The 25,001-nt window shown below is 44.3% G+C and overlaps 2 protein-coding genes across 22 annotated transcripts in view; one reads left to right on the top strand and one right to left on the bottom strand.

The window, feature by feature from the left end:
* Window positions 1–24,996, top strand: part of PRELID3A (PRELI domain containing 3A) — a 63,784-nt gene extending 38,788 nt beyond the window's left edge. For 2 of the 13 annotated variants that reach the window (XM_061400005.1, XM_061399994.1), the window contains exon 6: window positions 1,660–24,996. In XM_061400005.1, coding sequence (XP_061255989.1) covers window positions 1,660–2,076 — 417 coding nt within the window. In that variant the 3' untranslated portion in view covers window positions 2,077–24,996. Of the gene's footprint in view, window positions 1–167 lie in introns of all 13 variants that reach the window. The other 11 variants (XM_061399999.1, XM_061399995.1, XM_061400000.1 and 8 more) reach the window with 9 other exon arrangements.
* The window catches only part of SPIRE1 (spire type actin nucleation factor 1), a 163,807-nt gene continuing 149,130 nt past the window's right edge, over window positions 10,325–25,001 (bottom strand). For 5 of the 9 annotated variants that reach the window (XM_061399972.1, XM_061399971.1, XM_061399969.1 and 2 more), the window contains 7 exons: window positions 22,163–22,305; window positions 19,989–20,162; window positions 16,426–16,563; window positions 15,813–15,883; window positions 15,278–15,305; window positions 15,045–15,181; window positions 10,325–13,349 (listed from right to left, as the gene is read on the bottom strand). In XM_061399972.1, the coding sequence (XP_061255956.1) occupies window positions 13,091–13,349; window positions 15,045–15,181; window positions 15,278–15,305; window positions 15,813–15,883; window positions 16,426–16,563; window positions 19,989–20,162; window positions 22,163–22,305 (950 nt within the window). In that variant the 3' untranslated portion in view covers window positions 10,325–13,090. The remainder of the gene's footprint in view (window positions 13,350–15,044; window positions 15,182–15,277; window positions 15,306–15,812; window positions 15,884–16,425; window positions 16,564–19,988; window positions 20,163–22,162; window positions 22,306–25,001) is intronic. The other 4 variants (XM_061399976.1, XM_061399975.1, XM_061399974.1 and 1 more) reach the window with 1 other exon arrangement.

Raw genomic sequence — 25,001 nt, forward strand, 5'->3', positions numbered from 1 at the left:
TTTTGTTTGTCCATGGTCTAGCTTAGGGCAGGCCTGAGTGTTTGCTGAGAAGAATATTCTACAAGGAAGGCAACTCTCAGCAAGGACAGAGTCCCTTAGCCCTTTATGAGAAAAGTCAGGGGAGACTCAGTGAGGCTAAATCCAGGCCTCTCACTTCCTGTGTTTAGGGGCTGCTGTGCTGGAGGCCTGTGGAGAATCACGGCTTCTCCAGCTGTCGTTACCATCCCACAGCACCCCAGACCAGGTCAGGGGCGCCCGGGGCGGCTAGCTACCTGCTGATGGTAGGGGAGATGGAGGTGGAGAGGCGGGTTACCCCACACCCGAGGTTCAGGAGCGGAGGTTAGGGGCCGCTCATGGAGGGGTCTGAGGGGCCTCAGGAGGTGACAGCAGGGATGGGGTGAGGCTCCGTGGAGCTCTGGCTGGGGCTGGAATTGTGTGTGTCGCCTGCCTTGTTTCTCGGCCTGGTGTCTCCTTTGCGTTCACTTGACCTGCGTAGCTCGCTGTCTGCTCCTCGGTGAGACAGCAGGACGACCTCTGACAGCGCACTGGCTTCTCTCTGTGTTGCTCCAGGGCTGGGCCGCTATTGAGTGGATAATTGAAAATGCGGAACGCGCGCTGAGCTAACGAGGCCTGCAGCAATCCCCCCGCCTTCCCGTGCTTAGCGGCGGTAGCTACAGGATTCCTGAACCAGGAGGATGTGGCGCCCACTGGGCTCCCAGCGGCGTGTGCGGCCTGCGTGCTGGGAGGGGTCTGCGGGATGCAGCTCTGTGTGGGGCCCCGCCCTGTAGAGAAAGACCGAACTGGTTTCATCCTCCTCCTGACACACCAGCTCGTTTTATGGCGAGATTTGTGTTCAGGTTTGTCATCTCGTCTCCAAGGGCAGTTTGGCTTTTCCTGCAAGCGGTTCTCAGCACGCAGTCCTGTGTTCTGGGACTGCTGTGTCCTTTGCAGGAGGGTCTCACCAGCAGGTCCAGTGTGGAGGGCTGATCTGAAGGGGATTTTATTGGGAGTAAGACTGGAGTGCCTGCCCACGATCTTGTGCGGATGCCCCAGGCTCAGGTGTCAGCACTGTGGCCAGTAGGCTGCCCTTCCTGCTGCTGCCAGCCGTGTGCCATCACTGGCCCTTCGTTTTTAGTGCTCAAAGTTGTTTCCCAGCATCTCTTTGAGCTTCTGAAATACTCTTTGTTTTCCTCCCCTGAGCGTCTGGGGTTTCAGGGCAGATTTGACACTGGCGTGGTCAGCAGTCATCTCTGCTTCATAAGGTCAGAGTTCACTGCTCCCTCTGTTGAGAGAATCCTTACTCTCCTGCCCTGGAACTCCTCCTACTTTTGGCTTTTCAAGCTCTGGCCCTGCTTCCCACCCTCAGTTGGTCTGTCTGCAGCACATATGCACACTTGGTGCTTCAGTCAGCAGACATGAGCCCTGTGGCTTGGGCTTCTTTAAAGAGCTTCCTGCTTTTTGCCTAAGGCACTGATGCATAGGTTTGCCAGAACCTTCATCTTGAACCCAAGGTCATGACCTTCTTCCTTGAATGCACCACAAGCAGCCTACCTGACTGCTGAGCATCCTACTTGGGCGTGTGCATGTGTGTTTGGTATGTGTCTGATGCTGTTGCTTTGAATTGTGGACCCTATCACATTCTCTTGCCTCACAATCTAGAGCTCAACTGCCTCAGTCTTTAATGATGCCTCACCAAAAAAAGAAACAGAAGAGAAGAAGCGAGTCTGGAGCATGGTCCTGGCTGGACTGGGAGAGGCGGGAGCTCCCGGGTCACAGCCATCATCGGGCTGGTCGGCTGTGACCTCACAGGACAGGAGGCCTGGCCAGTGGCACTGCCCATGGGGCAGACCTGCTGGGAGCAGGGCAGGCTGCCTTGCTGCCTACTGCACGTTGAGCCTACACGCCTGTTCTGCTGCGCCTGAGCCTGGTTTTCTCAGACGGCTGTGGGGCCTCCTCTGTCCTTCCCTCAGTCTCATCTGTCCTCCCCTCAGTGCCAGCTCTCCTGCCGACTCTTGGGGTCTCGCTAAAGAGCTTTCTCTTTGCAGAGGATGCCCCATTCCCTTCCCTTGCCTTTGATCCACAGGCTCACTGCCTGTCTCTTCACACATCTGGCCACCAGCTGTTACCTCAGACATAGCTGACGTGTGTCCCTGTCTTACCCCTTCATGGATCTGCACATGCTAGAGTCGGGCATCCACCCTGATGGTGACACGGGATAGTTAGGATTGGCCTGGAGAGCCATTTGCTCTGTCCTGCGGCTGCAATGAGACTGCGCACCATCTGGGACCCCCGCCTGGACTGCAGTCTGGGCTGGTGGTTCCAAGCTCTCAGCTGTTCTGCCGACATCAAGGTACCTCCAACTGGGAGTTTTAATTTTCTCAATTTTCAAAAATAAAAAATTTTGTGTTTTAAGTGGTAATTCTAGAGAAGCTCTTCTCCATAAAGGAAGGTTGGAACTGTATTCTACCACATTTTTTTAGATACTGCTTTTCCTTTGATATTGATACTTCCAATCCAAAATTAAAATTCATTTTTATTTTTAAGACTTTTATGCACATAGCTTTAAAGGTAAAATAGTTAAAAGATTTATGACAAAAACAATCCCTCTTACCCTTTCCACAGAGCATGCTTCTACCCTTCTGTAGACTCTCTTGGCAGTTTTGGCGTTTACTGTTAGATTCCTAAAATAAATGAGCATACTGTGCTATTTCTTGATTCAACAATTTTAGATTAAATCTGTTGACTTCCTGCTATGATGGTTATTTTCTCTCTCACATCTTCCCATTTCCAGTATAGCTGTGTTGTAACTTATGGTTAATTATTTCTATGATTAAAATATACATAACTACTATTTATTACCAAGTGAAAAGCTATACGTTAATTACATTTTCTTTTAAAAGAAAAAAAACATTTATTTGACTGGGTCTGGTCTTAGTTGTAGCATGAGGGATCTTTAGTTGTGTATATGGATCTAGTTCCCTCACCAGAGATGGAACCTGAGCCCCTGCTTCGGACCGCCAAGGGAGTCTCTATATTTTCTTTATGTAGCTTTTCTCCCCTTGAAGGTAATAACTGTGTTTTCCTTTTCATCTGTTTATTTTTTCAAAGTCCCTGGCTGAATGCCCCCACATTCTTCCCCTGCTCTCTGCAGCACCTCACAGTGTCCTCTCCTACAGCTCAAACCCCATAGGCTGCACACCCCTTTCTCATTTCCCTGGTGCTGTTCTTCCTGGAGGCCCGTCTCACTCTCTGACCAGCAGCCGAATGGCTGTTGGCCTTTCTCCCTTCCTGGAGCCCTGTCTCCTGGCCTTCCTGCCTTCTCTTTCACCATAAAATGGGGAAGGACATGCCACAGTAGCTTCCAGGACTTGGCACATCTGAAAATGTCCCTTCTCTTCCCACTCTTCACTCAAAAGCTGGTTGGACATATAAATGTAGATAAAAATACTTGTTCTCAGAATTTTGAAGGCACAGCTCCATTGTTTTCCACTTTACTTCCTGAGTCTCTGTATATGGCTTTTTTTTTTTTTTTTCTCTCTGAAAGCTTTTAGGGTCTCTTTGTCCCTGATGTGAAATTTCATACAGCCAAGCCTTGTTGAAGTGATCTTTTAAAAGCGCTCTGTGCTGCACTGCGCATGTTAAATTCCTGGCTGTGGTGCTGTGCTACAATTATGTCACATGTTACTGAAAAAGTGGGTGAAGGGTATGCAGCTTCCAGTAAGTCTACATTAATTTCAAAATTAAAGGTTAAAAAACTTCAAAAATAGTGCCATCATGGAAAATGGCAGAGGTGGGTACTCTGAGAATCAATCCCCACATTGAAACAAACAATAAGCTGGCCAAAAAAAACAAAACAAAACCAAAACAACGGAATCAACTTTTGTAGCACTCTGGATTTTAGTCAAGATACCTAAACTAACCAGTAGGGTGCTAAATGAATTTTAATTAACCCACCCTGCAGATTTTGGACTTGGCAGCCTTCAAAATTAGGGCAGCCAATTCCTTAAAATAAATCCCTGTGTATGTGAAAGAAAACTCTGGAAGAAAATTGTGGCTATTTTGACCAGTGTGAAATGATACCTCATTATAGTTTTGATTTGCATTTCTCTGATAGTGATGTTGGTGTCCTATGGGTTTTTTGGCCATCCGTATCCCTTTTTTGGAGAAATGTCTGTTTAGATCTTATGTCCATTTTTTGATTGGGTTGTTCTGTTTAATACGGAGCTGCATGAGCTGTTTGTGTATTTTGTAGATTAATCCCTTGTGACCCCAGCTTTAGAAGAGTGGAGTCTTAACCACGGGACCACCAGGGAAGTCTGCCATTGGTAATTTGGTAGGGATTGCATTGGGTAATACAGTAATTTTGACAATATTGATTCTTCCAATCAAGAACATGATATATATCTTTCCATCTGTTTGTATCATCTCTGGTTTCTTTTATTAGCATTTTATAATTTTTAGAGTACAGGTCTATTGTCCCCTCAGATATGTTTATTCCTATTTTATTTATCTTGATGAGATGGTAGATGGGATTGTTTCCTTAATTTCTCTTTCTGATCTTTTGCTGTTAATTGCACAGGAATACAAGAGATTTCTGTATGTTAATTTTGTATGCTGCAACTTTACCAAAGTCATCGATAAGCTCTAGCAGTTTTCTGGTAGCATCTTTAGGATTTTCTATGTGTAGTATGATGTCATCTGCCAACAGTAACAGTTTTACTTCTTTTCCAATTTGGATTCTTTTTTTCTTCTCTCATTGCCATGGTTAGGACTTCCAACACTATGTTGAATGAAAGTCACGACAGTGGATATCTTTGTCTTATTCCTGATTCTAGAGGGAATGCTCTTAGCTTTTCACCCTTGAGAATGATGTTAGCTGTAGGTTTGTTGTATGTGGTGTTTAATATGTTGTGGTCAGTTTCCTCAGTGACTACTCTCATTACCTTTTGGAAGGAATCAAAACCAAGGCCTAAGCACAGGCCCAGACGATTCTGATCCAGGTGTCATCAGACCACACTTTGGAGGATGTTGGGCCCCCTCTCTTCATGAAATCTGTTTCCAGGAAAGTGTTCTTGACTGACACCAGCTCACAACTTACTATAAATTCCTAGAGTTTTATATCACTTTGGACCATTTTTCTAAACTATTCACATACATATTTTTCTGATTAGAAGCAGAGATGGGATGTTTACTTTGCATGCACAGCCCTGGGTGCTCACTGAGTATGTGGTAACTTGAGGACTGGGTTCAGAATCATAGCCCTCAGTGGGGAAGGCAGGTGGACAGAAAGCAGGGTTATGAGCACAGGGCTGGACCTCACATGTGATGCTGGGCTAGTGGTTTGACCTTGGGCACATGTCTACCTGGCTATATTGCCGTCTCTCAGGTAGACAACAAGTGTATGCACAGCACCTGCTTCAGAGCTGAGTATCAGGATTGTGGCTGAGAGTGCTTTACATAGCACCTGGTGTGGAAAAGTGCTTGAAACCAAGCAGGACCTTGTGGGGCTTTCTTGGTGACAGACCCCACCATCCTGTGCTCCCCACCTCTCGTTGGTAGAAAAACGTTAGCCTCCTAGCCCTTGCCCAATTTCCAAAGAGCAAATTTAATCAGAGAAGTGGAAAAATGGAGAAGCAAGTGCAACAGTCAAGCAAGTCAAAGCAATGATAGTTTAGCCATTAAACAAAGTCAGGGACCTTTAGTTCCTCCCTAAGGGCTATAGGTAATATTCTGAGCCCTGTCCTGAGATGGTTTGCTGATAGTAACCCCATCAAGTGGAGGAGTTAGCTGCATGCTGACAGTCAGCAGGCAGACCCCTCGAGTGGCTGGAACCAGATGGGTAATGATGTAGATTTACCGCCCTGTTACTGCACCCACCAGTCAGGACAAACGTCCACAAGTGATCAGGCACCCCTAAACCTCTCCCTCGAGGACCTTGCCTTTAAAAACGCTTCCCTGGGGGCTTCTCTGGTGGTCCAGTGGCTAAGACTTCATGTTCCCAATGCAGGGGGCCTGGGTTCAATCCCTGGTCAGGAAGCTAGATCCCACATGCTGTGACTGAAGATCCTGCATCCCACAACTAAGACTGGCACAAATAAAGAAATATTTTAAAATATATATTAAAAAAATAAACATGCTTACCTGAAAGCTGTCAGAGAGTTTGGCTGTTTGGTCACAAGTTGCCCGTTCTCTGTGCTAACTCCGTGTTGGTATCCTGCAGTAAATGCTGCACTTTCCTTCACAGCCTGGAGTTGGCAGGGTGGTTTTGCTGTGTGTCAGGCGAGTGAAATCAGTAACATGCTCAACTACTGGGAGCTAGTATTGGCTACTAAAACCCAGCAAAACATTTAAAAACATATTATCTAATATAAAGCTTATCTTCATATCTTCCCTTATTTTCTTTTCTTGGCCAAACTGTTTTAATATGACAAATTTGAAGTCATTTGGGATGTTTTATTTCAGCCCAGTTGGCACATACATTTTAATCAAAATGTTATGATTAGTAAGCATTAACTATCATCCTTTGAAAGGGGCATTAGTAAAAAGGTCCTGAGTATGAGCTCAGTGCTGATGAACACACGATTTGCGTTCACACAGCAGTTCAATTATAGGTCTCCAGGGTCTCTGATATCTGCCCACCAATGTGTTAATGGAAAAAGCCGGTCTGGAGGCTGGGCTGTGCATGGTGGCTCTGCCAGGGATCTGGAGTGGACGGGAGCCTGGAGAGGAGCATGTGGTGAGTGGCATTTACAAGAGTGGGGTTTCTGCGGGCTCCAGGGAACCAGCAGCTGCAGAAGCTGCTGCCTCAGGCCTCCCAATTCTAATCAGCCACCTTTGGGCTGCAGTGACTTCTGACTTTGGGTTTTACTCCTGCCTTAAAGGAAGAATATGGCTGTGCGTGGCACTTACGTGGTAAAGAGCACTGACTACACACTATGTCAGTTGTTTGGAAGACATGTTAATGGTTCTGTCTTTGTATTGACTTATTTCCATATTGAACCTGCTCAATTCATCCATTCACTCCAGAAACATTTTTGAGCACCTGTTGCATGCAAGATAGTTTTCCAAATCTAGAGATGTAGCAGTGAAGAAATCTGACAAAGATCCGTGTCTTCGTGAAACAGTGTAGTAGATGCTATGTGCGGTGGAGGAAGGAGGAAGAACAGCAGCAAGTACTGCAGACATGGGAGTCCAGAAGCTACCAGAAGCAGCTGTACCAGGGGATGGGGCACATTCTGTGCAGCCATGTGAGGCAGAAGCAGGAGGTGAACAGTGGCATGAATGCCATGAGGGCTCCAATCCACTACTGCACCTGCTCACTGATGGAGTTTCGCAGGGAAAGAGCATCTGCCTGGCCCTGGATGTTTTTAATCAGGGCTGAGAGGGCCAAAGAAATAAGCTTCTGGGCTGGGGATCCCTTACCACAATGGGAGGTGTGTAGACTGGGGACCCCTACTTCCGCCGTGGCTGTAGTAACCTTTTTTTTTTTTATTAAGCTGAACAGCAAGATTTGTCTGTACATTTGTTTCCATTTAATGCAGTTAAACTGTGTGTTACATGTACCCACTCCCCACCCTACCCAGCCACTCGCTTCCCTTCACATCTGCAGTGGGACACGTCACACAGCGGGGCACATGTCACACTGCAGGACGAGACCTACCAAAATAGACCATACCTTTGCATCCAGCAGGTTGGGAATGAACCACAGTAATTGGATGGTGCTGGCACAAAACAGCAGGTGAAAAGGGGGTTGTTTGTTTTTTGCTTGTTGTTAATGTGTGTCAATGCATCTGTCTTTTTAAATTTGGGGAGATGAACTCAGATTTTTTTTTATAGCAAACAGTAAAACTGAACCTCTCTTTGCCATATAATCAGGTTTGTCAATACAGAGAAGTACTGTTTAATGACACTTGGCTTCAGTGAAAGGGTGAATGTGAATTGCAGAGATTCCTCCCACTTTCTGTTCCATGACTCAGGCTCTCAGTGACTCACTGCTCAGTGTCTGCAGCCTGGATACTCTGACCCATCATGTTTCTCCTGGTTAAAGTGACCCGGAGACCACCACATCCGGCACCCTCAGTGCTGAAGTCAGGAAGCACTGCGCGACTTTGCCAACGTCTGAGGACTGAGGGTTGTACCACTGCTAAGCTGGAGCAACTGAGTCAGAGCCAGTTCACATGCTTGAGACCAGGCTCTGCTTCACTAATTATGGTTGTTTTTTCTCCCAGTTATCAAGGTGGAAGCCCTTAGGTCCTACAGAGCTCTTTCTGCCAGTGGCTACCATTGTGCAGCAGAGTGAGCCCCAGTTTCTACCATGAAGCTGTGTCCACCACCGGATGCACCGTGAGGAATGCCTTAGGCTGCTGCAGGGAGCCACACAGAAGTGGGGATGTCTAGCCATTAAGTTCACGGTGCTCAGTTCAAGTTCACAGTCTATCGGTCTGACTCCTGAGATGACCTTGTGGTAGGATGACCCAAGTCATCTTCCCTTTCTTACGGACAGCTGAAATGTTCTCAGGCATCTTCTGCTTTTGGGGTGTCAAAGATCAAAGTTTCTTCCCTTTAAACGAGAAGCTACTCTGTTTTCTGTTTCATGTTCGGCTCTGCTGTAGGAGCTACACGGTTAAGGAGGTCTGTCCACCTTTGCAGAATCGTGCTGCTCCTCCTTCCTTCTCTGTGATTGCCCACAGCTCTTACACCACATTTGCTGAGGAATTTGATATTCAGGTAAGCTTTCCAGAAATCCTCTCTTTGGCATTCCCACTCTTCCAAAACCAGCAAAATTTGGGTGTGACCTTTTCTGCTGTGTCACCGCAGGGGAAGGAACAGGGGAGGTAGGCCAGGGACTGACTGACAGTTCCTGCAATGACAGGACACCAAAGCCAAGAACATGCAGAAGGGCGCCTTCCAGTGAGGCTGCCCCTCTGTGCTGACTGCTCCCTAGGGGAGGAAGTGCCCTCCTTCCTTCAGTTTATAGATGCATCAGAGCCACTCTTGAGAGCATCCCAGAACAGGAACCAGCATCGGGCCACCAGGTGAGTGGAACATCCAGGTGATCCCTCAGCTTCTAAGCCCCAGGGACGCAAGTGACCTCCTTGATGACCCAGCTCTCAGGAGCCTGCTTCACGAGTACTGTGTCCTGTCAGTGCTGGAGCCCTTTCACGTCCTCTGCTTCATATTGCACATGTTAAGAGGCTCAGGTTGTGCCACTGGCATCAAAACCCCACAGCAAAAACAGCTGGAGAATGTTCCACATAGTGACATCTATTCTAAAATACATCAATATACACACCATGCACATTTTAGTGGGACAGCACTGTGAATTCAATCTGCCAGGTAACTGCACCTGAGCATTTAACTAGTGTAAGCAGAGTTTTATATTAAGTAGGTTCTTAGCTCTTAATTTTTTTTTTTTGGATGAGCCAAAGGAGATGTTTCTAGATGTGGGCCTGAGGTCAACATGAGGGGAAAAGGTGCGTTCTGATGGCTGTGTGTATGTATGTATGCACACCCTGCAGAGAGCAGAACTGGAGTCCTGACACATTAGTGTGTAATCCAGCCCTTACCCACAACAATTCTCCTTATGGAGTTCTAATGATTTGCAACTCTACAGCTTCTCCTCACCAGGGGCTGGAAAGGAGAAGGAAAGGCGCAGTTGAATAAGGGAGGCCCAGAGCTTCCCTTCCTGGTCCCGATGTCTCCAGAACCTAGGAGCAGCAAGGCAAGGGCTGTGCCCTGGACTCAGTCAGCGAGCATGTGGATTACGAGCTGAGGTCTTGTCACACACCTGTCACAGGAACCTACTGCAAGAAGAGCTTAAAATACATCTGGCAAATAAGTAATGGATTAATATCACACTCAGTATCACCTAAGGTTTAAGGCACGTAAAACGCCAAGGATGCTCTCTAATTAACATAAAGACAGAACCTTCCTAAATTCATTCTGGGTTTAAACTCAAGCCTTTAAGAGCTACAACAAGAAATTTTGTTTCATGGGACATTATAAGAACACATAGCATAAGGAATTCTATTTAGGAAAAAAAAATGCTTTCTAAATATTGTACAACTATGGAGACAATTTGTAGATTTTAGTTTCCTACCCTGCAAGGTGACAAAGGAAGCAGGCTGCTTGATGACACAGCAGTTACAGTGGGAGCTCATTTTCATTTATGTTCTCAGTGTGGTCCTTGCAGGTTGTATTTCTCAAGCTGATCGTAAACTGCTGATGTCACATAAATGTATCTTGTGTTTCCAAACTAGGTGGTTTCAAACAGCTAGTCACCAAAAGATAGCACGATTTTATAATAGGAACGCCACACGTAATGTATGATGGAAAGTCATTTATTTTCTCCTCAATAAATTTTAAAAGACTTTAATGGAAAATGTTTGGTAGCGTCATGTTACGCTGAATGCCAGCAGTGCCTGGACTTTATACACGCAAGAAGCCAGGTCAACGTGTACACATTTCTCCATGGCCCTACAACAGTTCTGCACGTACAAAATTGTCTGCTGTTTTGCTCTAGCAAATAGCAATATAATTTAAAACTTTCCTATGTGACACCTAAAATCCAGTCTGACATTTATTAATACAGTTAGAAAAATAAGAGTCTTAAAAAATTCATGGCATGAGTTCATGGTGCTGACCATGATGTGAGTTTATGAGATCATGGGATCTCATCAAATGTAAGATCATTTTAAAAACTCCTACATGACAACTTTCTGGTTTAATTTGAAAGGCTTAAGACTTGAAATCTAGTGAGACTATTAAGTTGATGTATTTAACTTCTACTTGTGTTGGGAGAGTTAATTCTCATTGTCCACTGAATGAATGCTCTCCAAATACCAATAAATATATTACAGTATTTACAAGCTTTGCTATCTTTCCTGACACTGACAGAAAGTTAAAACTGTGAGAAGTGAATTGAAAGTGTTCTCAGCCTGGAGGGAGAGGGTGAGAATGACGGTCAGTGCGCAGACACACATCAGATTCCACCCGAGGCCAGCCAGCCAGCGAAGCTGTTGTCAGACCAGAAGTAAGTGCCAGAAGCAGCACAAAGAGCAGCCTGGGATCCGAGGGAGGGAGGGAGGGAGGGCGGGGGGCAAGGCTAAGGACTGTGAAAACATGCCCCACAGGCCAGCAGTGGATGACCCTCTGGAATTATCCAGTTTGGTTGAGGTGGCGGACACACGCCACGGATGTGGGAACTTGTTTGGCACCAGAAAGGGATGCGGATTTGATTTCTACAATCTCAGCTGTGCCATGTGCCCTTTTCTACTCTTCTGCAAACTGTCCCATGGAAACCTGCTGCTCACGATGTCCCAGTAGTTAAACAGTGTCACAAACCCGGAGCAGTGAAGTCAAGGATCACATGGGCTAGATTTTGCCATGTGAATGGTATTCTCATTTCAGGGGAGGGGTTAGTTTTTTGTATTTTAGAAACACCTATAAACTAGTCATTATTTTAAAAAGCACACTCTCCTGGGTCTGTTTTTTCCACGGACACAAACACCCGCCCCCACTCCTCTGTCTTCCTTGCACCTGTCCTGGGGATGGTCTAGAGGCTCAGGCCAATCTATAAGGGGTCTAGAGTTGAAACTGTCCCTTGGAAAACTGTACAAACAAGATTCACTCAATGTAACATTTGAAGCTCTCACATGAGCCTCTTTAAAACAGTAAATATTTCCATAATCAGGGTTTTCTGGTGGCCCACTTTTACATGCAAATACAAATTGTTAACATGCATTAATTAGTCAATTGGTAAAGTTTATTTTGCAAGTGTAAGTAATTTTAAGCAATTTACTAACTTATAAATTTCCACCATGAAAAACCACTACCAGAGCAGTTCTGAGGTATTACTGTTAATTCCCTATAGAAATGTTGAGGGGGCGTAGAGTGACTGCCATGCCTTTTGGTGAGCAGTGCTGTCTCCAGTGTTGACTGCAGACGTGTCCCAGAGTGTGTCAGAAAGTGGCCTGGTGCATTAACCAGGCTTGTGAATGTGACTGGCTGGTCACCACTGAGCCAACCAGAACCACAGAGAGAGATGCCACGGAACAGACCACACAGCTGAGAAATGACAGGTGTATGGTGCTGCCTCCAGCTCGGCTTCATCAAAGCCCACCCTACCCACTCAAGTCGCTTAAAAGGAAAATGTGTGCAAAACATCCAAAAAGCTTATCGGCAGGTTAATTTTCTAGTAATTTTAAAAGACTAGACCATGGTTTTCCTTTAAAATTCATTTATAAAAATAAATTTCAGTTTGAGACCTTATGTACCAAATTGTGGCTTAATTTAGTCATGATGGTGAGACTGTAAAGTATGAAAATTGCTGCTGGAAAGGTGGGTGCTCACAGCCATTCTTCTAAGAGGCCAAAGTACTGAGCTTCTGGACAAACTTCTAGCCTGCCTTTGTCCCATGATGCCACAAAACTTTCTTAGACCTCCAATATGCAACTACTAGTAACAGTAATACATTCAAGGTAAAAACAGCCTAGCACTTGCTCAGGAGACACTGCCTTGCTGCCCAGGGACGCAGGCACCCCCCTAGGCCTACAGCTCCGATGCTTGTCCTGGGAGGCAGTGGAGAGCCCTTCCCAAGTGTCTCAGAGCAACAATAACTTAAAACCAGTTTGACGCACAAGCAAACCCTTGCAGGTTCTGTGCTGTGAGGCCTCCAGGGGTCTGTGTCCATCAGGTAGGAACACTGTCAGTGGAAATGCCAATATGACTTACTGCTTAGACCTTGCTGGCCCCTAGGCCTGCGCTAGACTGATTCCTCACACGAGAACCTTTCTGCCCTAGAACATTATTTCAGGCACAGTAAAGAACTAAGAGGAATGTTTCTGGCCTCCAAATCTATAATCACACAAAATCAAGTTTCAAACTACTGTCCTCTTAGTGCAGATGAGCAACTGGCGACTGGTCATGTGTTCTCAATTGACATGAACACAGCATTTAGTCTGTGGAACAATGCAACACAGCAAAACCCTGATTCTCACGCAAACCCAAGCCAGTTAACCACATTGAGGAGACAGTGACAGCCTGCTCAGCGTCCTCACAGGAACTCTACTCCCACAGGAAGGCACGGGGCTCAGACCTCACTGATGGTCCTCTCTGAGGGGCAGTACTCTGAGGGGCCTGCTGAGGACATGTAGAAGGACTGCGTCTTCCTCTTCAATCGAGCTCTCTTGTTGGCCAACACCAGACTGTGGCGGCTTGAGCTGATGATCTCAGAAATGAACTTTTTGCAGTCCACACACACCTCCATAGCACTCCAGTCCTCCACCAGCTCTTTAGGAAATTGGAGTTCTTCATCTGATTTGTCCACAGACTTGGATTTTGAGGACAACCTAAAAAAAAACATTTAAAATATCATTTATTAAGAATTCTACTGCAATACTAAGAAAATACATGCAGAAAAAGCAAATTTGTTGCCAAAATATGATGGAATGGGTGGTGATTGGCCATGTCAGATTCATCGAAAGAAGTTAAAACTGGTGACAACATTCAAAATATTTTTAAAAAACCAGGAAACATGTTTTATTAAGAATCTTAGTACCCTTTATAGAATTTTCGTAAAATAGGTTATTCAGAGTATTCACCTTCTGCACACAGTTCATGAACACTAACAACTGAAATGAAGTACATGTTGCTAACGCCCCACTGATGATGCAGAGAAAACTTCAAGTTCTTTCTCAGTGACCCCATGTCACGGTTAATGAACATTACTTAACTCTTGATGGTAGGTCAGGAAACTACAGGAAACTGAAGTAAATTTATCTTAATCCTATGACACAACCTGAAAAATTATCTTTGGACTAGCTTTCTTATTTTTGTATTTATCAAATATACCTCTCCCTAACTACAGCAATTGTCTTTGGCGATGGCACCCCACTCCAGTACTCTTGCCTGGCAAATCCCATGGACGAAGGAGCCTGGTAGGCTGCAGTCCATGGGATCGCGAAGAGTCGGACTTCCCTTTCACTTTTTACTTTCATGCATTGGAGAAGGAAATGGCAACCCACTCCAGTGTTCTTGCCTAGAGAATCCCGGGGATGGGGGAGCCTGGTGGGCTGCCGTCTATGGGGTCACACACAGTCGGAGACGACTGAAGTGACTTAGCAGCAGCAGGTGACTATTTGGATTCTAGAGAGCTGGAGTTAACTAGATAACATCACCGTAGATGTTTTGGATAGTTTTTGGAAATAACTAGGCATCATCTACTCACTATTTTAATTAAACCAAACAGGAACGTAGAATTAAGTACAGGAAAGAACAGCAGCCATGTTCGCTTGTCCAGAGCCCATGGACAGCAGCCCAAACTCAAGAGCCCAGGATAGGGGCTGAGCACAGGGCAGAAGCCTTGGACACAGGTCTGAGGAGCTTCCAACTCCCTCACCTCACTGTCCACAGACCTTGACATGCTGAATGGCCACCATCCAGCATTTGGCACCAATGCTAGTGTCCCTCACAGATGGAGGGGCTGCTGGTGTGTAAAATCCTGTCCCTTGGGCCCTGCCAGCTTGGAACCTGAGCTGGTCTGCCTTCCTCCTGTCTTTCTTAAAGACCAATACTAACCTGAACACAAAGTGACTGATATCCAGGCATATTTTCCTTTTAAAATGCCAGCTCTTGGCATAAAGCTTTATTTCTGTCTTTATGTTAGGAATGTAAGTCAGCTATTGCAGACCACTGTAAACACAGGATTAAAAATATTTTTTTCCAAACTAAAGGAAAGATTAGACTCTTACGTGCAAGTTTTCAACTCCACTGAAAAGGATAGTTTTAAAGATGACTTTTAAAGGATACATAAAAGTAATTATTTCCAAAGTAGAAAAAATATTAAACTAGGAGACTGTGTCTTTCAAGGAGCTAGCCATTATCCTTGACATGCTACTTTTGGAGATTTGTGTAAGTCAAAACTATTAAAACTAACCCACCCATGTGCCTCTCCTCAAGCCAATATCCCACCATGTCACCAAAGTCCTTGAAAGTGCTTTCTTCTTTCACAAAGGACACTTTGGAGACCCAGGCCTCCTGCTCACCTGGCAATGCTCCGAAGTGGCCGATGGTGGCCAGTGGAGGGTTTTTCTGGCCTCATACAGCTTTCCCCTCTCTGCAAGGCAGACGGTCCCAGTGAAAAGATAGGAAGGGTGGAGTATGGCTTGGAGGGCAGCCGCATCTATGATCCCAAATAAAACTGAGAATGAGCAGGACTGCTGGAGAGGCAGAGTCACTGAAATCAGCACAAGCTGTGACTTTACTGAGCTCGGCTTACCTTTTTGCAACACTGTGAGCACACCGGCCTGTATACAAAATCAGAAAGGTTACTTAGTGTGATTCCATGGATATGACTGGAGAGTTAAGAGAAGCCAAAGGCTGCATGCCTCTACCTGTCTACAGTTGGTCCCCCAAACTCCAGTTCCACCAGAATGAAACAAACTGATACAACTGGCTTGCCAAAAAGACCATCAGTCTGTAAAACTTAATGCTATGTCCTATGAAAGGATCAACTTAATGTCTGGGATTTTCTTGTCTATTGTGGGTTCACCTGAGAGTCACATCTATTTTTTTCTGTTCTGATATATTATTATTAGAACTGTCTTGAATACATAAAAGAAATACATGCAGAAAAAAAATTTTCCAGGCTTAATATCAAATAACCATCCACTGTTGAAGCAACTGCTGTTGTAACTCATAAGCATGGCACATGATCACACACTGGATTATTTCTACTATTGTTCCTGTGAGAAAAATGATGAAACAGTGGAAGTGTTTCCTTGACTACTGTCATCAATTACAAAAAGCCTTACCTCTTACAGAACTGACAGGTATAAGACCAGGTGAAGAAGGAAAACCTTCTGGTTCGGCAACAAAAGCAGAGCTAAAAAACAGAAATTTTAAAGGAGAAAAAAGAATTGCCAACAGTTAATTTCCCAATTTGTACATCTAAACACGTATTTATATGTGGAAAGTCTTAGTAGACAAAGGGAGAAGAGCATTTAGAGACCCTTACTAAGTTTGATTCTGTGACAGTTACAATCTGGCTCTGTATTTGATTATAATTCTACTTTCAAATGGGAGAAAAAGGCCACAGCTCTTAAGGGTCTTGCCATCATGGAAGCAATCTGAAGAAGATTCTAAAAAAGTGTCCTGTGTTTCTCAGATATGTCTTCTCAATAATCTTTTAAAGGTTTAACAACTAAGAGCAGACCTGATTTTAGGAAGGCACACCATTATTTATTACAGTGGTTTTAAACCTTACGGTTTTCTATTTCTATGGGAGAAATAATACTTGCTTCTGTGAGCAAGGGAACAGGGACTGCCTGGCAGAGGGTGAGCCTCTGGCCCCTGGAGCCCCCAAAGCCCTGTGCCACCTGGCAGCAGATAGTGCCCGCATGACCCGCCAACTGGAAAGGGCTCTACCTTTCCTTTTTTCAGAGCCGTGTAGACATCTTTGTATTGCTGGTACTTTTCCAGCTCTGCTTTGACCAGGACCTGACGAATGTGCATCACCTCCTCCACGGTCAGTGCCAGGCACTCCACTGGGTAGCAGAACTCCTCCTGAAAGTCAGAATCCATGTGAGCAAGAAGCCCCACCCCCTCCAGCAAGGCCATGTCCCCTCCACTTCAGGGCCCTGGTTAGTAGCTCCAAAGAAGAAAGAGGCTCCCAGGAAACCCTGGGGCAGAGCTGGCTCGCTCTGGGGACCACAATCTCTGATCACACCCAGAAGGTAGCTGGAGACTGCTGGGTCCCAGGTAGCACTAGCCGACCAAGACCTCCAGTAACAAGTTTCTCATTGTGTTCGGATGCATCTCAAACATCACTAGTCCCTGACTGTGTCCTGAAATCTGGGGGAAATGCTGCTGCTCTAAACCAAATTTATGTCCATTTTCTCCTGATACACAAAGACAGTATGTAGCTTTCTGTTGTATACTATCTGCTCAAAAGTAAACAGCAAATCTACGATACTGGTACAGTTTTAAACACTGATTTGTGGTACCCAGAACAGCCCAAAGAAGACGGTTAGTAACTGACATTGAGAAACGTTATTTAGTGGTAAGTTACATCAGCACAGCCTGAAAACTCCTAATGGTGTGAGTGAACTGGACCCAGAGGTCAGCAGACACTCCCATTGGGCTGCCCCATGCACTCCAGAGCCCTTGTCAGTTTTCCACACGGATTGTGGAGGATGACGCTGATGTAACTGATCCCACTGAATAAAGAGCCTCTTGCCTGCTCCCAGTTGGCCCTGCACTGATTGTGGACCCAGCAGAAACACAGAAACGTCCTGTGCGCCCACAGCATGTGGGCCTCACAAACCCGTGCCCTCGGTGTACACACACTGGAACTCACACCCACACACACAGCAGTGCTGTGCACAGGCATTCTGGACTCAGACAAGCCAAACAAGAAAGCACGAGACTATGGATGCAGTTCATGGAGATTTAACATTCAGTTCAGTTTTCTAATCAGAGAAAAAAAACAAATCTAGGCCGCAAACTTGACAAACATTAGCATTTACTATAAAAGAAAATTTGCAGAATTACTGCTGCTTATAGTCATTACAAAATTATCTCTGTTCAAGCTAACTTAGGGAAGATTAAATTTGCTAAAAATGTTTTAGAAAAGATCCTGCAGTTGAATTTTTAAGATGAACAGCTTAGTATCTGGAGGATGGGAGGATAGTTTGTTAGATTATATCATGCTCTAGAATGTCTAAATACTCAAGAAATCCCACCATCACACACTTTTCTCTCAGTAGGAAGAGCTTTCAAAGATAACAGGCTTCAGTTGGCATGTCCAATATTTACTGTGCTTTGCTCGGCCCTGAGAACAGTGTGTGTATGTCTACTGGGACATGACAGCCTCTGAGTGCTGGACATCACAACTGTGCTCAGACTAATGCGCCGGCTGCACACACCGAAGAGCAACTTTTCTCAGGTTCTGATGTGTCATTAAGAAGTCTTTACAGTCGTCTTTATTCATCAGTGACGAGCATGACTACCTATATATATGAATCTAGCAAACAAGCAGAAGACTACTCCCGGAGATCGGTGGCCGTGTGTTAGGAAGATGGCAACCTTACAGCGTAACACAGGTGGTGATAGCAGGCACTGCCCTCTCCTCAGCCTCGAGTCACAGACGGGCTCAGTCAGAGCCTACTTTCAACTTTCTGCTTTGAACCATACCCAAATCCACTGCTCTGTCAGATGAAATAAGAAAGGGTGGTTTTTTTTGGTGTTTATGTTCTTTTTTTTAGAATTTCAAGCAGATTATTCTTTGGTAAATAGCTTCCATCAGGTCAAATGCTAATGTTTTAAATCTGGTGCTTTCCCAAGGACAACAAAACTTTAATGCAACATGAAAGAAAATAATTATAGACCAGCTTTCATTATTTTTTTTCAACTGATGAAAAAACATTGATTTAACATCCCCAAAGCCAAATTACCCCAGATCTTGCTGAGATCCTCATGCCGCAAAATGTGAAGAGCACTCAGGGTTTGCACTTCACCCCGAGCTGAGCCCCTGTCCCCACTGTCATGAGGGGCTGGTCACACTACAGCAGGCATGGAACTTGGGTCCTGGCCTGGCATGGACGCCAGGGGCCAGAGCAGCACGATTCAGATTCTCTGGCTGCTCTGTGCTGCAGCGTAGCTCCCAAATTTAGAAACGGGAAGCTAAATCTTAAATTTTCAAAGATTACAATATACTACAGGAACAGCTGTGGTGCCTTTAGAACTCACTGTACATATGTCACTAAAATGGCTGGGTTTCTGTTAAATATTCTGGTTATATTTACCATTCAAAAGGCGTCGGAGTTAAGCCAGCACAGAAATTAGAGAGCACAGTGTGTCATCTGTTACTGAGCTGGAGAAACAGACACAGTCACATTTTATAGTGTTTGTGGTCAGCCCAAGCTTCATAAATAAGTAGGAGAGATTTGACAATTATCCAAAACAGCCTTTTGAGTTTTTAATAAACCAAAGGAAAGCACACTTAAAAAGAGCAAATATTAAGTTTAATTACTCTTTTTTCAAGTTCATCTTTAAAATTCAAGGTAAATTATCTATCTGAAGTCATCTGTAGACTTAGTAGACGAGACTAGGGAGGGTTGAAAATAAAAACAAAATGTCAGAGATCTTCAGAAACACCAAGAGGGGTGGTACTAAATGCCACTCCTGCATCTGACCACGTGCTCACATGGCCAGATCAAAAACGAAAAACAGGATTGAGCCTGAATTTCATGCCAAATGAAGAGAAAGTAATCTGTTGTACCTCATTTACATTCAGTTTATTTTCTGAACCAAGATGGGTAATAAAGAATAACAAAGAATTTAGAGGCTGTTTGCTTATCAAGAACAGGTCTGGTCAACAGGAAGGACCCCGGAGCCAGGCGGGCTGCTGCCACACAGGTCGCACTGTGGGCAGGGGAAGCCTGAAGATGGTCCCAAGGCTTTTTATGCTACTGAGGTCTGGAAATTATACTTTCTATAAAAAGTGTACTCTGTATGAAAATCTCAAAAGATAACACAAAATGAGTATTTAAAATATTTAAATAATCACATCGATAAAACTTGATTTCTCTGTACAGAGAAGCAGGGTGGGTTTTTCTAACAACCATCCTGACCATCATAACACAGCTGTACGGGAGCTGGAGAAGAGGAAGGGTCCCTGTGGCTCCCTGGCTAGGCAGCTGAGTGTGGATGACTGCTTCTGGGGGAGGCCAGCGGAATGCCTTTCCATCAGGCCTCTCAGAAGCTCTTCCCACAGGCTCCCTGACGCTGCTGCATTCTCAGTTTGTTGTCCTTTCACTATCATCCTGTCATTTGAGATCATGGTGTGATCTATGCATCTACCAAAGATTGGAATCAACGGTCAGAAGCAAAGTGTCCATCTAAGCTGTTAATCTGTGCAGAGTGCGGCAGCTGAGGCATCACGACCAGAGACAGAGGAAGGTAATTCCCAGAGCCCGCAGGAGGCCAACCTGTGTGTGTCTCCACCTGCTGGTAAAAGCTCTCTCACACAGATAATAAACAGCCCCTGCTACCCCCAGCATGGCTGCCTCCAAAGGGTGAGAGCCGAGCAGAGAAGCTGTTTGGAGGGTAGAAAAAAGTGGTCGGAAAGGCGGCGCTGGCCATGCTGTGGTCATCCTGGGAACCTGAACAATACGTATGGGGAAGAGAATAGCAGGGGAGAAGAAATGGAGAAAATACTGCTGAACATGAGTGACTTATACAGAACCATTATAGAGCATGAAAGAAAAACAGACAAAAACACCACGGAGGGCATTAATGTTAGATTCCATATGAGTCTCCAGGCCATCATCTGCATCTATGTGTGTCAAAACGAAATCAACCACGAAGTCACAGCTGGAGAATCTGAGTTCACACAGCAACACTTCAGCTGTCCTGTGAACTCTTATCTCCCACACAGGTTTGCGGGATGGAGGCCCAAGGCGACAGCAGAAACACACACCCAGCAGCCACCCCTACCTTACTTGGAGGGCACTGCCCCCAGTCATCTGACCAAATGATGAAAAAAAGTACACTTTCAATATCCTGAGGAAAGGGTGCTAAGTCTCTTCAGTTGTGTACGACTCTTTGCAACCCCATGGACTGCAGCCCACCAGTCTCCTCTGTCCATGGGATTGGATTCTCCAGGCAAGAACACTGGAGTAGATTGCCATGCCCTCCTCCAGGGAATCTTCCTGACCTAGGGATTGAACTGGCATCTCCTGTGTCTACATTATTGGTAGGTAAGTTCTTTACCACTAGCGCCACCTGGGAAACCCCAGGAGGAAAGGGAGGAAGGTCCAATATAAATGAAAATCAGTAACAACAAAAGACATTTCTGTTGTCTTTAGTTGAGACCTTATAAATGCAAAATGATTCAGTGTTTTCTTAAAAAAAAAAAGCTAAATCATACTTTTAAAGACAATACTTACAAAACTAGATGCCACTGCCAGTAAAGGAGTGGGATTTTATGGACTTCCCATGATAAGCTACTGGCAAGAAAAGTCAGGACTTTGATCTGGAGGTTCTTGCATCTCAGCTGGGACCTAGAGGCAGGCGGAGGGTGCGGAGTTCTGTGAACAAATTACCAGTCTGCACAGACCACGGGCTCCCCTGCCTGCTCACTAAACCTCTTCTCCGCAAAGGCATGTTGGTTGTACCTTGCTCTTCTCCACAAAAACAGCTCATGGCCTGACCATACACACTGAGCTCCCCTGCGCCAGGAAGACACCTCATGGCCTGCCTTGGTAAAGTTTCCCAGGTGGTGCTAGTGGGAAAGAACCCGCCTGCTGATGCCAGAGACGTAAGAGACATGGGTCCGATCCCTGGGTCGGGAAGGTCCTCTGGGGGAAGGCATGGCAACCCACTCCAGTATTCTTTCCTGGAGAATCCCATGGACAGAGGAGCCTGGTGGGCTACAGTCCATGGGGTCGCTAAGAGTCTGAAATGACTGAAGCAATTTAGCACACATGCACCAGCCAAATACTCCTTGTAGTTAATCTGACAGTGTCTTTACACTGCTAATTTTAAGTTTAACCTCAACAGTGTAGGTATTTGGGAAGTCAGGTGGGACAGAAAGAATCCTCGCAGGTTTCCTCTGGCAGATCCGCTGCCTCTTCCTGGAAGGACCTTGTGGGCTACATCCCCTGCCTGATAAGTGAATAGCTATGACGTGAGCCTGGACGTCTCTGGAAAACAGCACAAACTGTCAACCCATCCAAACAGCTGCAGTGACTCCAGTATCACAAAACATGCTTGAAAACAAGGAACAATGGATTTTTATGAATCAAAATTCTCCCTTTGGATATCTGCCTCAGTAAGAGTCTACTGTAGTCAGACTTCACTAAGTTTTCTGTTTAGTTTCAACAATTTTTAAGTGGCATTTGAAAGGAAAAAAGTGTTTCTTTAATAAATATCCATACTTTCAACCATAAGTAAGTGTTTCAGGGGGAAAAAAGTACTTTAAATGAACAAAGAATGTCAGATTTCACTTGGTTACTTTTAGGATTGGTTTTCTTCAGCTAGTAACAACAAATAAGGTTATTATAAAGTTCATTCTAGCTTCTGGAAGCTTCTCAAAGAAACTAATGATTCCAGGTCTCTTAACTGCTTACAAGTTGCTCCGCATAGTCTGTGGGCTACTTACAAGAGACCGGGAGCTCTGCCTGGATGCCGGCAGGAACTGTCTCACATTAGTGGGTGTTTCCTTCTCAATGGAATGTCGTCTCTGGGGTGGCTGCCGTCGCTCAGGCTGAGGTGTGGAGGATATGGGCAAGAACTTGGGAGGGTCTGAAGAAACAGGATGAACCAAACTGAAATCAGTTCTCTTATAAAAGAAAAAAAAAAAGCAACTTAGGTTTCAAATTTCTAACAGAAAACCCTCTGCCATATGTGACAAACTGCATTCAAAGATGGAGTGCTGATTTTGTCGGACTGATACATTAGGACTGGAGGCCACAAGGGGACCCTGGAAGACTGTTACAGAATAATCTTTGCAAGATAAACTTACTACTGAAATAGCAAGGAAAAGGAAAAAGTGTTCAATATTCAAATTCATGCATAAAATGCAACATAAATGCAGTCTCAGATTCATAATATAAATGCCATCCTGTTATTTTCCACAGAATTTTGCAATTAAGAGTCTTAGGCTTTATTTAAAATTTTTTTAATTGGGCAAAAGACTTGTATTTAATAAACAATTTCAAGGGCAAAGAATTCAAAGAATAGATCTTGGGCTTTATTTTAAAAGCATGTGAAAATTATGTATTGTTTGTGTCAAGTCATACCAAAATTGTCAAGTTTATACCTTCCTTTTAAAAGATAAAATATGAAAACTCTTTCTTCTTGATGTGTATCAAGACATTTTATCCTTAGTTTAAATCAAGCTTTATTTAAAAAAATTAAGTTTCAGCTTCAATGTTAATACTACATATGACACTGCTCCTCTGTCTAGGAATATCTGGGGACAGAGTTTAAAGGGGCAATGTTTCAGGCTCTGATTCACATTGTGGAAACACAGGAGGACATCACAGAACTCTGCTGTCTGTCTGTCTGTCCTTCCTCCCACCCTCTGCGCAGTAAGAAGGTGAGGAAAAGTGAAAGTCAGCACAGTGAGGAAGAGATGACCATCTACTTGGACTGTCCTAGCAATAAATCACTAAAAAAAATCAGAATATACTTCCCTCAATCAAGAAAAGGTACAGAAATCCATCATGTGATTTAATGGAGTCTCTATAATATTTAATGGGTCTGGTCAAATACCAATTACAGATAATAACCAAGGTCAGCTCCTGTTGTTTTTGATGTAATCTGTTTAAGTAAATCAAAATACTATTTGAAGAATTTTAACCACTGAAACCTCCACATGTACATGTACGAAAAATGAAGTCAATATACTAAAGATACTCTGTTTTTTCTTAGTAAAATTTTAAATAATTGCAGTAAGATACACATAATATTTACCATCTTACCCAACTGTACATTGTAAAAATTTACCAATTATACCATTTTAAAACATACAATTCAGTGGTATTAAATTGTTTACAGTTACCTTGTTATGCACCCGGTTGTAAACTTTATTGTACTTTGTTGGATGTTACATATATATTTTAATATTTATTATTTATTTATTTGGCTGAGCTAGGTCTTAGTTGCGGCATGTGGGATTTAGTTCCTTGACCAGGGATCAAACCTGGGCCCCCTGCATTTGGGAGTACAGAGTCTTAGCCACTGGACCATGGGAAGTCCCAGATGATATATTAAATGGATATAAAATAAATTGGTCTAAAGGGCTAAAAATATAAATAAAAATGTAAAATGTGATTATTAAAAACAAAATGTGTGTGGCAGGGTAAAAATGTAGTACTGCTCAGTTCAGTTCAGTCGCTCAGTCGTGTCTGAATCACAGCACGCCAGGCCTCCCTGTCCATCACCAACTCCCGGAGTTCACTCAAACCCACGTCCATTGAGTCAGTGATGCCATCCAGCCATCTCATCCTCTGTCGTCCCCTTCTCCTCCTGCCCCCAATCCCTCCCAGCATCAGAGTCTTTTCCAATGAGTCAACTCTTCACATGAGGTGGCCAAAGTACTGGAGTTTCAGCTTTAGCATCATGTGTTTAAATGTAAGAGGTCATCAACTTAAAATATTCACCTGTCTGGTAACCACAAACCAAAAGTCTATATAACAGATACATACACAGAAAAGAGAAAGGACTCCACATAACACTAAAGATAGTCATCAAGGAAAAAGATTTCTTTTTTCTTGGAATAAAAGGAAATAAAAACAACCACAAAACAATGAACAAAATGGCAGTACATACATACCTATTAATATCAATAAATACCAAAAACAGGCTTTCTTGGTAGCTCGGCCTGTAAAAAATCTGCCTGCAATACAGGAGACCTGGGTTTGATCTCTGGGTTGGGAAGATACCCTGGAGAAGGGAATGGCAACCCACCCCAGTATTTTTGCTTAGACAATTCCATGGACAGGGGAGCCCAGTGGGCTACAGTCTATGGGACTGCAGAGTAAGATATGACTGAGCAACTAAGCACGCATGCACAAATATTAATCATTGCTTTAAATGGAAATGGACTAAATGTTCCAATTGAAAGCTTCAGAGTGCTATGGAACTCTCCTCAATGTTATGTGGCAGCCTGGATGGAAGAGGAGTTTGGGGGAGAATGGATACATGCATATGGATGGCCGAGCTCCTGTACTGTTCACCTGAAATTGTCACAATACTGTTAATCCTCTATACCCCAATACAAAATAAAAAGTTAAAAAAAGAAAGTGAAAAGATAACACCGAAAATAAAGATATTTGCAAATTATATATATATATATTTGATTTGACATCATTCTTGTTTTTAAAAGCAGAACATTTACTGTGCAACTACCTGTTGAAATACTGTTTTTCAACACAAGTCTTGTTTTTAACATAAATGCTTATAGAAATAAACCTCCCTTTTGCTCTGGGACAGTT

This window comes from Bos javanicus, chromosome 24, assembly GCF_032452875.1.
Source record: "Bos javanicus breed banteng chromosome 24, ARS-OSU_banteng_1.0, whole genome shotgun sequence".
NCBI lineage: Eukaryota > Metazoa > Chordata > Mammalia > Artiodactyla > Bovidae > Bos > Bos javanicus.